The 13,505-nt window shown below is 43.3% G+C and overlaps 1 protein-coding gene across 1 annotated transcript; it reads right to left on the reverse strand.

Moving 5' to 3' along the window:
• Nucleotides 1–459: 459 nt before the first annotated feature.
• Nucleotides 460–8,258, reverse strand: LOC110513790 (TATA box-binding protein-associated factor RNA polymerase I subunit A-like). The gene is made up of 11 exons (XM_090232392.1): nucleotides 8,099–8,258; nucleotides 6,663–6,826; nucleotides 6,452–6,565; nucleotides 6,098–6,223; nucleotides 4,102–4,174; nucleotides 3,766–3,887; nucleotides 3,339–3,503; nucleotides 2,730–2,796; nucleotides 2,349–2,472; nucleotides 2,014–2,171; nucleotides 460–1,746 (listed from the first exon to the last, which is right to left on the reverse strand). Exons 1-11 carry the CDS (start codon nucleotides 8,232–8,234, stop codon nucleotides 1,607–1,609), a joined length of 1,389 nt encoding a protein of 462 aa, XP_090088518.1. The 5' UTR covers nucleotides 8,235–8,258; the 3' UTR covers nucleotides 460–1,606.
• Nucleotides 8,259–13,505: the final 5,247 nt, after the last annotated feature.

The following is a 13,505-nucleotide window of genomic DNA, read 5'->3' on the forward strand; positions in this document are numbered from 1 at the left end:
CAATGTTTAAATAGTGGTTAGCCATTGTGGCCTTGATGGGAACAGCATTCAAAACAAAGGTAAAAGTCAACTTCAGTTACATGCAGCATCCTTTTCAACTCCCTTTATAACAGGATGACATAGCATCTCAGAATCCTTTTTGAATGCTAAAAAATGCATCCTTCCTCCCATCCTTGAAGTAATCACACATATAATGTGATAGGATAGATTAAAGCAAATATCCCAATATATTACTTTTTACCTATTAAATAACGCTAGATCAGTGATAAGGATGTAAGTAAATGAACAGGGCAGTTATATATTTTCACTGTGGCAGTGTCAAATGGGCACAATGAGATATTTTGAAATTCGCACCAGGATATGACATCATCAATACACCACTTGAGCACCAATGACCATGTTGATCCTCTTTCATCCCCAAAGGGAAAGGCAGAGGAAGACTAAAGACGAGGCTGGTTGTTTTTCTGCTGGTTGTTTGACATACAGTACCAATTGCTATCTCAACTCTTCTTTTCCATTGAGCGTCATGCAGAGAAGAGAGAAAAAAGTGATCGCTAATTGGCACCAGAGGGGTCAAATGCATTTGTAACCAAGTGGGAATTTACCATATACAACTGAGAAAAATCAATTTGAAAGGCCCTCCAACTGGTAATTACTAGTGGGAAACTCATACATCATCCTGAGCTCCCACTTCTCCCACATGCTGACCTCACCTACTTAGGAAATGACCTGGATAACAGCATTTTTCTGCAATTAAATGCAACAAATCATTATTTATAAAAAGCAATCTATTAATATGTTTTTTTAACACTCATTTGTTTACCAGCATGATAGCTTTTAGTTTATGGTTTAGGTAGCTTGTTGGCCATTAGCAAAATGATATTTTCAAAGCACGTGAATGCATCCAACTGGTATTTACGACTTCACAACTGGTAAATTCCCACCTCCCACTTGGTTACGAAGCAGCATTATACAGTAGTGTGTTGTCACCGCTGTAGTTAATATGTGTCATCCAGGGCCGTCCTATCACAGAGTTGAGGTTGTGGCATTTGGGCCAGCTGGGTTTAGTATTGCTGATGTGAGTGGAGGCGGGTTCTCCATGAATCAGCGGAAGTTCAGTTGAGGCCACACCTGCCTCAGAGCTTATTACCTCCTAGACTTAATACTGCAGCACACCCAACCTCCCTATTCCCGACCAACTACCACAGTGAACACATGCTTCAATTTCTGCCTCAGCTTCTTTTAAAAACGACGGAGCAGCAGCCTGCAGAGCAACTCAAAAACGTAGCCATAGCTTGAGTGCTCCCTGGTGGACAATCATAGAATTTGACACATTATACATTGCAGTGCAATGAGAGGCCTGCCTTTTGAAGGTGGGGAATGGTCATCGTGGCTGCAACTACTGTATGCAGATAACCAAGAACATTCTAGAAAAGAAAAATAATGAAGTTGGAACACCTGTCATGGAAGGGGAGAGTGTCTGACCTGATGACTGTATGAGGTGGTCATGCCTGCCGATCTTGGCAATGGTAGAAGCTCTTCACAAATGTTCAAAATGTTTGTTCTCGCCACTGTGCCTGGTGGCATTCCAGGAGCTTCCTCAAGGTCAGTCTTGGCTTTGCTGTCCCCTTTCCCTCCTGAGCCTTCTTATATTTTTTAGCGGTTTAGGATTCCTCTTAGCCTTTCGAGCCTCAGAAGTTACTCCTTTTCGGGCTGCCTTACCAACACAGCAGTACATGGAGGCATCTGGCAAAAGAGACAACAATGGGTTAGACTACATAAGATGTCATACTGCCACTTTTCCACTATCAGAACCAGGAAAAACTAGACCTAAGGATAGCCAAGCATGGTGGTTCAAGGAAGTAAACATGTATTCTTAAACTAATTGGATATTTTTCAGCATAGTGCCAATGCTGCAAATACTGATAATAAGTGGAGACATCTTAATTTCACACAACTGAAAGAAAGTAATACTCAAGAAAATAAAAGGTGTTACCGTGTAGCTTTACTTACAGTGAGGACAAAAGGCTCCAACAACAAAGCTCTTCACTTCCAGTAGCTCTCTATTCTCTGCCGAATCTTTCCTGGCCTGGAATGTTGAGAAGTGTATTGCTAGCCACCAGTCCTTTCTGTAACCCATCTCCTCTGCAAAAATCTTCAGCCATTGTTTTCTAAAGGAAAATATAAATCCGTGGAATTGGCACAAATGAAGCATGACATAAGGACTTGCCAATTTGCCATGAGAAGAGACAAGCAATGTATGCCGAATTTAATTTCTTCAAAGGGAGTGCATTTTCAATGTCCTCCTTTTGAGAGAGAGTAGTGTGGATTCATGCAGCCATCCTTACTTCATCCTCAGTCTCTTGATGATGTTCAACAAATGGTTCCAGACATCCAAGTTGCTCCTCCAACTGGAGTAGTCCAGGAGATCCAGAACCACACCTAGAGCCTTCTGAAGATCACCCTCATTCTCTGGGGGAAAAAACTCATCCTTTACTATGAACACCTTCATAGGACCAACATCAATGTGAAGAACACATCCACCAAACACATTCATCTGAATGTGTAAAAAAGCCCCCGAGGACAGAAACACACACGAAAACATTGAAAAATGACTAAAACATCAAGATAGACTTTAAAATGACTAGTTTCCCCTCATTTTACACCCCATTGTCCCTTTAAGACACTCAAAATCAATATATTGTTATTATTATTCTATATTCACATACCCGACTGTACCAGAAGAGAACAGTATTCCGGCATCAACTCATGACTTGGGACCAATGTATGCAGGATCTAAGGCAAATGTAATCGAAAACATGGACTCATTAAACAGTACAGTACCAGTAGGCTATTGAGGGGCAGAGTACAGGACTAACTGTAGCCTAGAGATGTCACCTTACTGTGATTGTTTTAAAATGAAATGGTCAAAAAGAAACAAATTGCTTCATAGCAAAGAACCATTTCTAAAGCAAGAATTTTGCTAGTACTGTCTGGGAGAGGTCTTTGTGGGGAGGGGAAATCCGAAAACTAGCTGTTATTGGCAGAGACGTTTGGAACTCTTTCTTATTGGTCTATTAACAAATTGACCACCTGGTGATGTCACCAGGCAGACCAAAACTCCACCCCACCAAAAACAGGCGGACATTTCAGGCGTCTCTTCAACCAACTCATACACCAAAAGGACATTATACATTTTCACAGTATTATTCAAACCTGTGGAAATGTATATAAAACACAGGAAAATATTTTACTGCACTGGGCCTTTAATAATGATAATAGTGCCCAACATTTCAGCTAGATTCCCCTGTTAAGAACAGCAATGGCCTCAGTACTACCTTCAGCACTTTGAGAAGTTTCTTCAGTGGGTGGTTCTGTTTCTTCATGTACCGGTATAGGTAGACATGGGCATGGGCATTGGGGTTGGGTGGGAAACTGTCGTCATAGGCATAGTCATTTAGAACCTTCACAGCTCCCTCGTGATCGTTGTAGAATTCCAGCATCTGCCATTGGCACGCGCAAGTCAAAACATTAGATCATCATAGGTAGTCTGATAAGGGAAAGTAGTTCAATGATGGAAAAGTAAAACAATGATGGAAAAAGGGGATGCCAGGGGCCATGTTAAGTAGGGCAAATTGTAGTAAATCGTTTTGAAACTGAAAAATGAAAACAAGTATTTTTACTGGACAAATTCAGGTAATATATTACCGTTTGGTTTGGAAATTGTTCTTGTTTCATGCCTACTGAACACGAAGCAGTACTTACATCAATGTAACTCAGAACAAAAGGATGCCAGACGCCAGGAAGCTTCATGATCTCCTTCAGGTTCACAGAAGATTGTCGGAAGTAGCTATGCATTTCTTGGTTGACAGCTGCATCATACTCATCTAAAATATGTTAAAGTCCATGTTAAGCCAAAGCACAACCACAGGTTATGGTTACATTTTATTTGGCCATGCTTTTTGAAATGTATTGGAATTGTCCCTAAAGACGCAGTTACATTATCTGGCCAGTAGATGGTAACCTAAGGATTTCCACTATCCCAATGTCATTGAAACCAATGAAAAATGGATACTTGGGGGTTGCCAGGTGTCCTCTTACCTGTGCTGGATGCAGTGGCTTTCTTGTCACACCAGATTAAGTAATCCAGGAAGCCACTATAGGCCCGGATCAAATCAAATCAAATTTTATTTGTCACATACACATGGTTAGCAGATGTTAATGCGAGTGTAGCGAAATGCTTGTGCTTCTAGTTCCGACAATGCAGTAATAACCAACAAGTAATCTAACTAACAATTCCAAAACTACTGTCTTATACACAGTGTAAGGGGATAAAGAATATGTACATAAGGATATATGAATGAGTGATGGTACAGAGTAGCATAGGCAAGATACAGTAGATGGTATCGAGTACAGTATATACATATGAGATGAGTATGTAAACAAAGTGGCATAGTTAAAGTGGCTAGTGATACATGTATTACATGAGGATACAGTCGATGATATAGAGTACAGTATATACGTATGCATATGAGATGAATAATGTAGGGTAAGTAACATTATATAAGGTAGCATTGTTTAAAGTGGCTAGTGATATACAGTATTTACATCATTTCCCATCAATTCCCATTATTAAAGTGGCTGGAGTTGAGTCAGTGTCAGTGTGTTGGCAGCAGCCACTCAATGTTAGTGGTGGCTGTTTAACAGTCTGATGGCCTTGAGATAGAAGCTGTTTTTCAGTCTCTCGGTCCCAGCTTTGATGCACCTGTACTGACCTCGCCTTCTGGATGATAGCGGGGTGAACAGGCAGTGGCTCGGGTGGTTGATGTCCTTGATGATCTTTATGGCCTTCCTGTAACATCGGGTGGTGTAGGTGTCCTGGAGGGCAGGTAGTTTGCCCCCGGTGATGCGTTGTGCAGACCTCACTACCCTCTGGAGAGCCTTACGGTTGAGGGCGGAGCAGTTGCCGTACCAGGCGGTGATACAGCCCGCCAGGATGCTCTCGATTGTGCATCTGTAGAAGTTTGTGAGTGCTTTTGGTGACAAGCCAAATTTCTTCAGCCTCCTGAGGTTGAAGAGGCCTGCTGCGCCTTCTTCGCGATGCTGTCTGTGTGGGTGGACCAATTCAGTTTGTCTGTGATGTGTATGCCGAGGAACTTAAAACTTGCTACCCTCTCCACTACTGTTCCATCGATGTGGATAGGGGGGTGTTCCCTCTGCTGTTTCCTGAAGTCCACAATCATCTCCTTAGTTTTGTTGACGTTGAGTGTGAGGTTATTTTCCTGACACCATACTCCGAGGGCCCTCACCTCCTCCCTGTAGGCTGTCTCGTCGTTGTTGGTAATCAAGCCTACCACTGTTGTGTCGTCCGCAAACTTGATGATTGAGTTGGAGGCGTGCGTGGCCACGCAGTCGTGGGTTAACAGGGAGTACAGGAGAGGGCTCAGAACGCACCCTTGTGGGGCCCCAGTGTTGAGGATCAGCGGGGAGGAGATGATGTTGCCTACCCTCACCACCTGGGGGCGGCCCGTCAGGAAGTCCAGTACCCAGTTGCACAGGGCGGGGTCGAGACCCAGGGTCTCGAGCTTGATGACGAGCTTGGAGGGTACTATGGTGTTGAATGCCGAGCTGTAGTCAATGAACAGCATTCTCACATAGGTATTCCTCTTGTCCAGATGGGTTAGGGCAGTGTGCAGTGTGGTTGAGATTGCATCGTCTGTGGACCTATTTGGGCGGTAAGCAAATTGGAGTGGGTCTAGGGTGTCAGGTAGGGTGGAGGTGATATGGTCCTTGACTAGTCTCTCAAAGCACTTCATGATGACGGAAGTGAGTGCTACGGGGCGGTAGTCGTTTAGCTCAGTTACCTTATCTTTCTTGGGAACAGGAACAATGGTGGCCCTCTTGAAGCATGTGGGAACAGCAGACTGGTATAGGGATTGATTGAATATGTTCGTAAACACACCGGCCAGCTGGTCTGCGCATGCTCTGAGGGCGCGGCTGGGGATGCCGTCTGGGCCTGCAGCCTTGCGAGGGTTAACACGTTTAAATGTCTTACTCACCTCGGCTGCAGTGAAGGAGAGACCGCATGTTTTCGTTGCCTAATCCTCTGGGACTGACCGGCTGACTGCTTGCCATACCTCCAGCTCTCAGCGATGGACAGCTGAATCTTGGCATCCTCAAACTGCCCATTGACCAGGAGATGGAACGAGTGCTCCAGACAGACCTTCAGGACAAACCAATTCTTAAATGCACATTGGCATACACTTCCATTGCAAACACATTGTTTACACATTCCATCTATTTGTTTGTTTTTGAAGGTGTCATAATTGCTTCATAACAAAAGTATGGACATGTTGACTGCCCTATATTAACTTATTTTTTCACCTATTGACTTAGGGTCCTTTAGTTGGGCTGATAGTGTAGAGATCAAGAGGTCAATTATGGAACCTACCTTCAGGTAATGCTTTACTCCTGAGTGTTTCACTCGCTCATAGAAACTGTTGTAGTCTTCCAGCGTCGAGTCGGGATGGTGGTGTAGTATCTCTGTGCCTATCCTCCAAATGATCTGAAAGACAAAGTTTGAAGAAATCAAACTTAGCATTTATACAGTACTTCTCAGCTACCCTTTGTGAGAGTTTCAGTCAGTGCAACGATTGACTTACCTCAGCGTAGAGTTGTGGCATGTTTGCGGTGGTATCCTCCAGTGTCTGTGAGTAACTGGCCATGTACTCTGCGGCATCCTGCCATCTATGGTGCAGCAAGACCTCCCTGATGTGCTGGAGGCAGTTCCTTGTGGTCTTGTGAAAGCCAGTCTCACGGGGTGTCTCTAATGAAACAACAGACATTGCCACTGGTTAATAAGAGCATCTTATGTATAGATGAAAATGATAAAAATTGGGCATTAACATACACTACATGACCAAAGGTATGTGGACAGCTGCTCGTCCAACATCTCATTCCAAAATCACAGGCATTAATATGGAGCTGTAACCCCCCTTTGCTAAACATAACAGCCTCCACTCTTCAGGGAAGGCTTTCCACTTAATGTTGGAACCTTGCTGCGGGGACTTGCTTCCATTCAGCCACAAGAGCATTCGTGAGGTCGGGCACTGATGTTGGGCGATTAGGCCTGGCTGGCAGTCGGCGTTCCAATTCATCTCAATGGGGGTTGAGGTCTGGGCTCTGTGCTAGCCAGTCAAGTTAGTCCACATCGATCTCAACAAACCATTTCTGTATGGACTTTGTGCACAGGGGAATTGACATGCTGAAACAGGAAAGAGCCTTTCTCCAAAACTGTTGCCACAAAGTTGCAAGCACAGAATCATCTAGATTGTCATTGTATGCTGTAGCGCTAAGATCTCTTCACTGGAACTACAGGGCCTACCCCAAAGCATGAAAAACAGCCCAAGACCATTATTCCTACACTTTACAGTTGGCACTATGCATTCGGGCAGGTAGTGTTCTGGCATTCGCCAAACCCAGATTCATTCGTCGGACTGCTAGATGGTTAAAGCGTGATTCATCACTCCAGATAAATGTTTTCCACTGCTCCAGAGTTCCATGACAGCGAGCTTTACACTACTCCAGCCGACGCTCCCGAAGAACAGTTCTTGTGCTGAAGTTGCTTTCAGAGGCCGTTTGGATCTCAGTAGTGAGTGTTGCAACTGAGGATGATTTCTATGAGCTATGCGACTCAGCACTCGGCAGTTGGCTGTGAGCGTATGGGCTACCACTTCACAGCTGAGCTGTTGTTGCTCTAAGATGTTTCCACTTCACAATAACTGCACTTACAGTTGACAGCTCTAGCAGGGCAGAAACTTGACAAACTGACTTGTTGGAAAGGTGGCATCCTATGATGGTGCCACGTTGAAAGTCACTGAGCTCTTCAGTAAGACCAATATTTTGCCAATGGGATTCTATGGAGATTGCATGGCTGTGTATTCGATTTTATACACCTGTGATGGTGTGGCTGAAATAGCCAAATCTACTAATTTGAAGGGGTGTCCACATACTTTTGTGTAAACAGCAGCTTGAACTAGCTGGTTTAGCTTACTCAAGGGTTCACATATTCTTCTACACCCTGCATTTTATAAATTACCTTTAAATAAAGGAGGCGCCAGGGGAAGGTTTGGCTTCTTGATTCGTTTTCTGTTGATTGATTCATCGTCATCTGAAGACTCATTTTCGCCCCGTTCTTCACCGGGCACCCTCAGTTCTGACTCCAGATCATCCATGACCCACCGTTCAAAGTTCGACCTATTTTCTTTAACATTTGTTAGTGTTGTAAAACAGGAGAGTGAGACCAAATCATGGACGCTAGACAGAGTGTAATCAAGTATAGCAAAAAGGCAGTTTATTGAGTCAAAAGATATCTTGTCCTGCAGTTTAACGTGCACGGACCCTATTCCTTTGGCTCAGAAGGAGCCAGAGTTTACAGCAGAATGTATACACAGAATAATGTAGGTGGAGTCTCGTCGGGTAGGTCTTCTGACTGGTCCTGAAGAGTTTGAGGCGGGCCTGCTCTATCCAGAGCAGGAGCCCCATTGGTGCACAGCAAAGTCCTTTGCTCTTGGCACCCGACCAGTAGGGGGGGGGGGGGGGGGGGGGGTAGAGTGTGAGTGTACAGTGCTCATGAAATGAATGTGTGTCAAGGAAGCGTGGATTTAGGGACTGGTAATGTCTGCTTTAGGCTCAGGTGTTTCCTGTCTTTGCAGGAGTGCATGCAAGGGTCAATGTCAGTGAGATAGTTTGGCACTCTAAGCTCGTTAGTGTTGCAGGATGTTCTTTGTAGTCTACAGGGGAGTATATTTGTGTGATGGCAGCTGTGTGTCCTTCGGATAATCATGTTATTGCACGTAGGCTCTAAACTTGACTGAGGACACTGGGCCCAGAGTTATCTGAGGACATCCGGTTTAACCAGAGCATTGGCCTGCTAGTAATGCTTGATATTAGATTATTTATATAACACATATATTTGATGTAGGTTGTTTAGCAAAAAGTGTGAATTTGCGCCAAACACCATGCACGATAACAGCGTCTTATCAGCGACACAAAAAAAGTACTTCCGGGTCAAGGAAGTCGTTTTTCAAAATAAAAGTCGCCCACGTAATAGTAGAAAAGTGGCATTAACCTATATTTATTCATGACACGAAACACAGCCCTTATTAAGTGTTTCTAAAATTCCTTAAGGGGAAAAATGAATGGTGGAAAAACGATTGGAACCATTTCCCTGTTTGGTTATTATGACATCGCCACTTTGGGGCTCTGTAGCTGGGATAGGCAACTCTGTTCCTGGAGTGCAGGAAGAACTACAGGATTTTGTTCCAACTAGGCACCACATCTGACCAACTGAGCTAATTGATCAGTTCAATGATTGCCTAAATTCAACACACCCGCTGTTCCAGGTTGGTAAATCAAAAACATGAAGTGTCTGGGGCACTCCAGGACCATGGTTGCCTAGCCCTGCGCTATAGGCCTATAAATTACATATTGGCTTACATTGAAAAAACTATTCTAAATGCTGAAATGAAGTGGGGTTGGGATTACTCACTAGGGTCTTCATTTTAATTTGACTTTATAACAAGAGGGCTTTGTGTTCGAGCCTATTTAATAAATAAGAGGTAGGCCTACCTGTTTCACAGACAATTATAGGCTGTACTATCCATAGACCTAACCTATATAATAATGATTTAACAACAATATACTGGAATAAAATATAATAAATTAGGGAAGGGAGCACGCTGCAGAGGTCTGGTGTTGGTGGAAGAACTGGTAAGGGTGGACCTAGTGCTAAAGTAGGAGTTGACTGTACTGATAGTGACGCTGTTGTCTGGGGTGATGAGGGTTAACTGTGGAATTGACAGTACTGATAAATGCATAAATCAGAATAATTTTACACAACGGATGATAAATTAAATTAAGGCTGTTGAACCACCAAATCTGAAGCATAAATTGTATGGGGGTGGCACGGATGTTGTGAATGATCAGAAACTTAAGACTCAAATTTTGTGGTGGGGGGGGACATAAATGCATTTTGGGATTGTCATCATATTTCAATGGCAATACATTCCACTATGCAGCATAATGAAAAATGTGGTTTCCAATTTTGTGAGGAAGTTGCCAAAACCTTGCAAAGGCCAATTGGAAAAACAATTGTCACTAATAAACATAGTGTCAAAAATCTTAGGAATATGTGGGACAAGAATAGAGGTTTTGTTAATCAGCCTCAGCCTCAAGTTTAGCCTCATTTTTGTTAGTCAGATTGAGGAATAGGTTGAATTGACCAATCCGTTGGGTCGTCACCCATATGTAATGAAATAGGAGATGATGATGACCGCACAAATTTAAGTCAGTGCAACAGTCAGACTGAACTAATTGATACAAAAACACCAAACACAGAGGGGGGAGGAGAAATGCAGTGAAAGGTAAATATGGTGAGGAACGTGTCACACAGCACAAGAAACCCCAAACACCAAACATAATTTTAACCAATAAAGGCAATACTTGAGATATTGAGAATAGGCAGAAAGGGCTCCCGAGTGGCGCAGCAGTCTAAGGCACTGCATCTCAGTACTAGCTGCATCACTAATCAAATCAAATGTATTGGTCACATACAAGTGTTCAGCAGATGTTATTGTGGGTGTAGTGAAATGCTTGTGCTTCTAGCTCCGACAGTGCGGTAATATCTAACAAATCATATCTAACAGTTTCACAACATATACCCAAAATAAATGTAAATCTAAGTAAGGAATATATATACACACACACACACACACACACACACACATTCTACCGTTCAAAAGTTTGGGGTCACTTAGAAAGGTCCTTGTTTTTGAAAAAAGGCTTTTTTTTTAAATAACATCAAATTGATCAGAAATAGGGTGTAGACATTGTTAATGTTGTAAATGACTATTGTAGCTGGAAATGGCAGATTTTTAATAGAATATCTACATAGGCGTACAGAGGCCCATTATCAGCAACCAAACCCTTCTGCATTTATGTTAACACAGCTGAAAACTGTTATTCTGATTAAGAAAGCAACAGAAATTGCCTTCTTTAGACTAGTTGAGTATTTTTGAGCATCAGCAATTACAGGCTCAAAATGGCCAGAAACAAAGGCTTTCTTCTGAGACTCGTCAGTTCTTGTTCTAAGAAATGAAGGCTATTCCATGCAAGAAAATTGTCAAGAAACTGAAGATTTCGTACAACACAGTGTACTACTCCCTTCACAGAACAGACCAAACTGCCTCTAACCAGAATAGAAAGAGGAGTGGGAGGCTGCAGTGCACAATTGAGCAAGAGGACAAGTACATTAGTGTCTAGTTAGAGAAACAGACGCCTCACAAGTCCTCACCTGGCAGCTTCATTAAATAGTATCCGCAAAACACCAGTCTCAACGTCAACAGTGATGAGGCGACTCAGGGATGCCTCCTCTACTCCCTGTTCACTCATGACTGCATGACTCCAACACCATCATTAAGTTTGCAGATGACACAACAGTGGTAGGTCTGATCACCGACAACAACGAGACAGCCTATATAGGGAGGAGGTCAGAGACCTGGCCGTGTGGTTTCAGGACAACAACCTCTCCCTCAACGTGATCAAGACAAAGGAGATTGTGGACTACAGGAAAAAGAGGATTGAGCACGCCCCCATTAACATCTACTGGGCTGTAGTGGTGGAGCAGGTTGAGAGCTTCAAGTTCCTTGGTGTCCACATCACCAACCAACTAACATGGTCCAAGCACACCAAGACAGTTATGAAGAGGCCACAACATAACCTATTCCCCCTCAGGGGACTGAAAAGATTTGTCATGGGTCCTCAGATCCTCAAAAGGTTCTACAGCTGCACCATCAAGAGCATCTTGACTGGTTGCATCACTGCCATGTATGGCAACTGCTCAGCCTCCGACTGCAAAGCACTACAGAGGGTAGTGCGTACGGCTTAGTACATCACTGGAGCCAAGCTTTCTGCCATCCGGAACCTCTATACCAGGCGGTGTCAGAGGAAGGACATAAAAATTGTCCGACTCCAGCCACCCTAGTCATAGACTGTTCTCTCAGCTACCGCACGGCAAGCGGTACCGGAGCGCCAAGTCTAGGTCCAAGTGGCTTCTAAACAGCTTCTAAGCCAAAAGACTTCTGAACATCTAATCAAATGGCTACCCAGACTTTTTGGATTGCCCCCCACCCCCACCCCCCTCTTACACCGCTGCTACTCTGTTATTATCTGTGCATAGTCACTTTAATAACTCTACCTACATGTACATATTACCTCGACTAACCAGTGCCCCCGCACATTGACTCAGTACCGGTACCCCTGTATATAGTCTCACTACTGTACTTTTACTGCTGCTCTTTAATTACTTGTTCCTTTTATTTCTTATTCATATTTTTTAAACTACATTGTTGGTTAGGGGCTTGTAAGTAAGCATTTCACTGTAAGGTTGTGTTCAGCGCATGTGACTAATAACATTTTATTTGATTTATAAAATACAATACAGTATATACATATGAGATGGTGTGATGCAATATGTAAACACAATTGAAAAGTGACCTAAGATACCGTAGAATAGTGTGGAGTGCAGTTTATACATATTGTGTCGACCCTCCTGCTCTGTCTGCCGTATTCTTTCGCTTTGCTCTTGTTTTCCTTATTAGGATGTTGGCGGGCTGAGCTGGGAGGGTCGTCAGCGACATGGGACACACCTGGGCCCGGGTGTGTCCCCGGATAAATGCACCAATTCCCCATTCATTGGGGAGACTCTCCATGCATGCACACTTATAGATTTTGGTTGTGGCATTTTTGTGGCTGTTTGGTTGCTTTGGTACCTTTCAACACACTTCATTATCACCTTTATGCACACAAACACTCAACATTGTTAATTGTATTTAGTTTACTTCAGTTAATAAATATATTTTGTTATTCCTTATCTCCACCTTGTCTCCTTTTTGTTACGAACTTCGAGCTGGTTCGTGATGAGATGAGTAATGCTAGATACGGAAACATTATTAAAGTGGCAGTGATCCATTTCTAAAATTGGCAGTGATTCCAAATCTTTGTCTATAGGCAGCCGCCTCTGATGTGCTAGTGATGTTTCGCAGTCTGATTGCCTTGAGATCGAGAGACTGAAAAACAGCTTCTGTCTACACAGACCCTGGTTCGATTCCAGGTTGTATCACAACCAGCTGTGATTGGGAGTCCCATAGGGAAGCGCACAATTGGCCCAGCGTTGTCCGGGTTTATCCGGGGTAGGCCGTAATTGTAAATAAGAAATTATTTTTAACTGACTTGCCTAGATAAATGTTAAATCAAAAAATGTAATTAAATAAATTGTCTTTGGTATAGGCCTGTAATTTGTTGCAATGCTTTTTTTTGTCATTTCATTGGCAATGACATGCAGCTTGGATCATTACGGTCATTGAGGGTCCTCCCAAATATGAGTAAAATTATGTCCTCAGGTTTAATGGGGTGATTGTAGTCTAGTCGGGTGGGAGTGGCTACTA

The sequence above is a fragment of the Oncorhynchus mykiss genome, chromosome 4, assembly GCF_057628025.1.
Source record: "Oncorhynchus mykiss isolate SJ-2025 chromosome 4, ASM5762802v1, whole genome shotgun sequence".
In the NCBI taxonomy this organism is placed as follows: domain Eukaryota; kingdom Metazoa; phylum Chordata; class Actinopteri; order Salmoniformes; family Salmonidae; genus Oncorhynchus; species Oncorhynchus mykiss.

Coding starts and splice junctions, on each gene's coding strand:
- LOC110513790 (XM_090232392.1), bottom strand. CDS start 8,234: ATGGATGATCTGGAGTCAGAACTGAGGGTGCCCGGTGAAGAACGGGGC. Junction 3,504..3,765: donor TTGTTCTGAGTTACATTGAT/GTAAGTACTGCT, acceptor TGCCAATGGCAG/ATGCTGGAATTCTACAACGA. Junction 2,473..2,729: donor TTCTCTTCTGGTACAGTCGG/GTATGTGAATAT, acceptor TTTTTCCCCCAG/AGAATGAGGGTGATCTTCAG.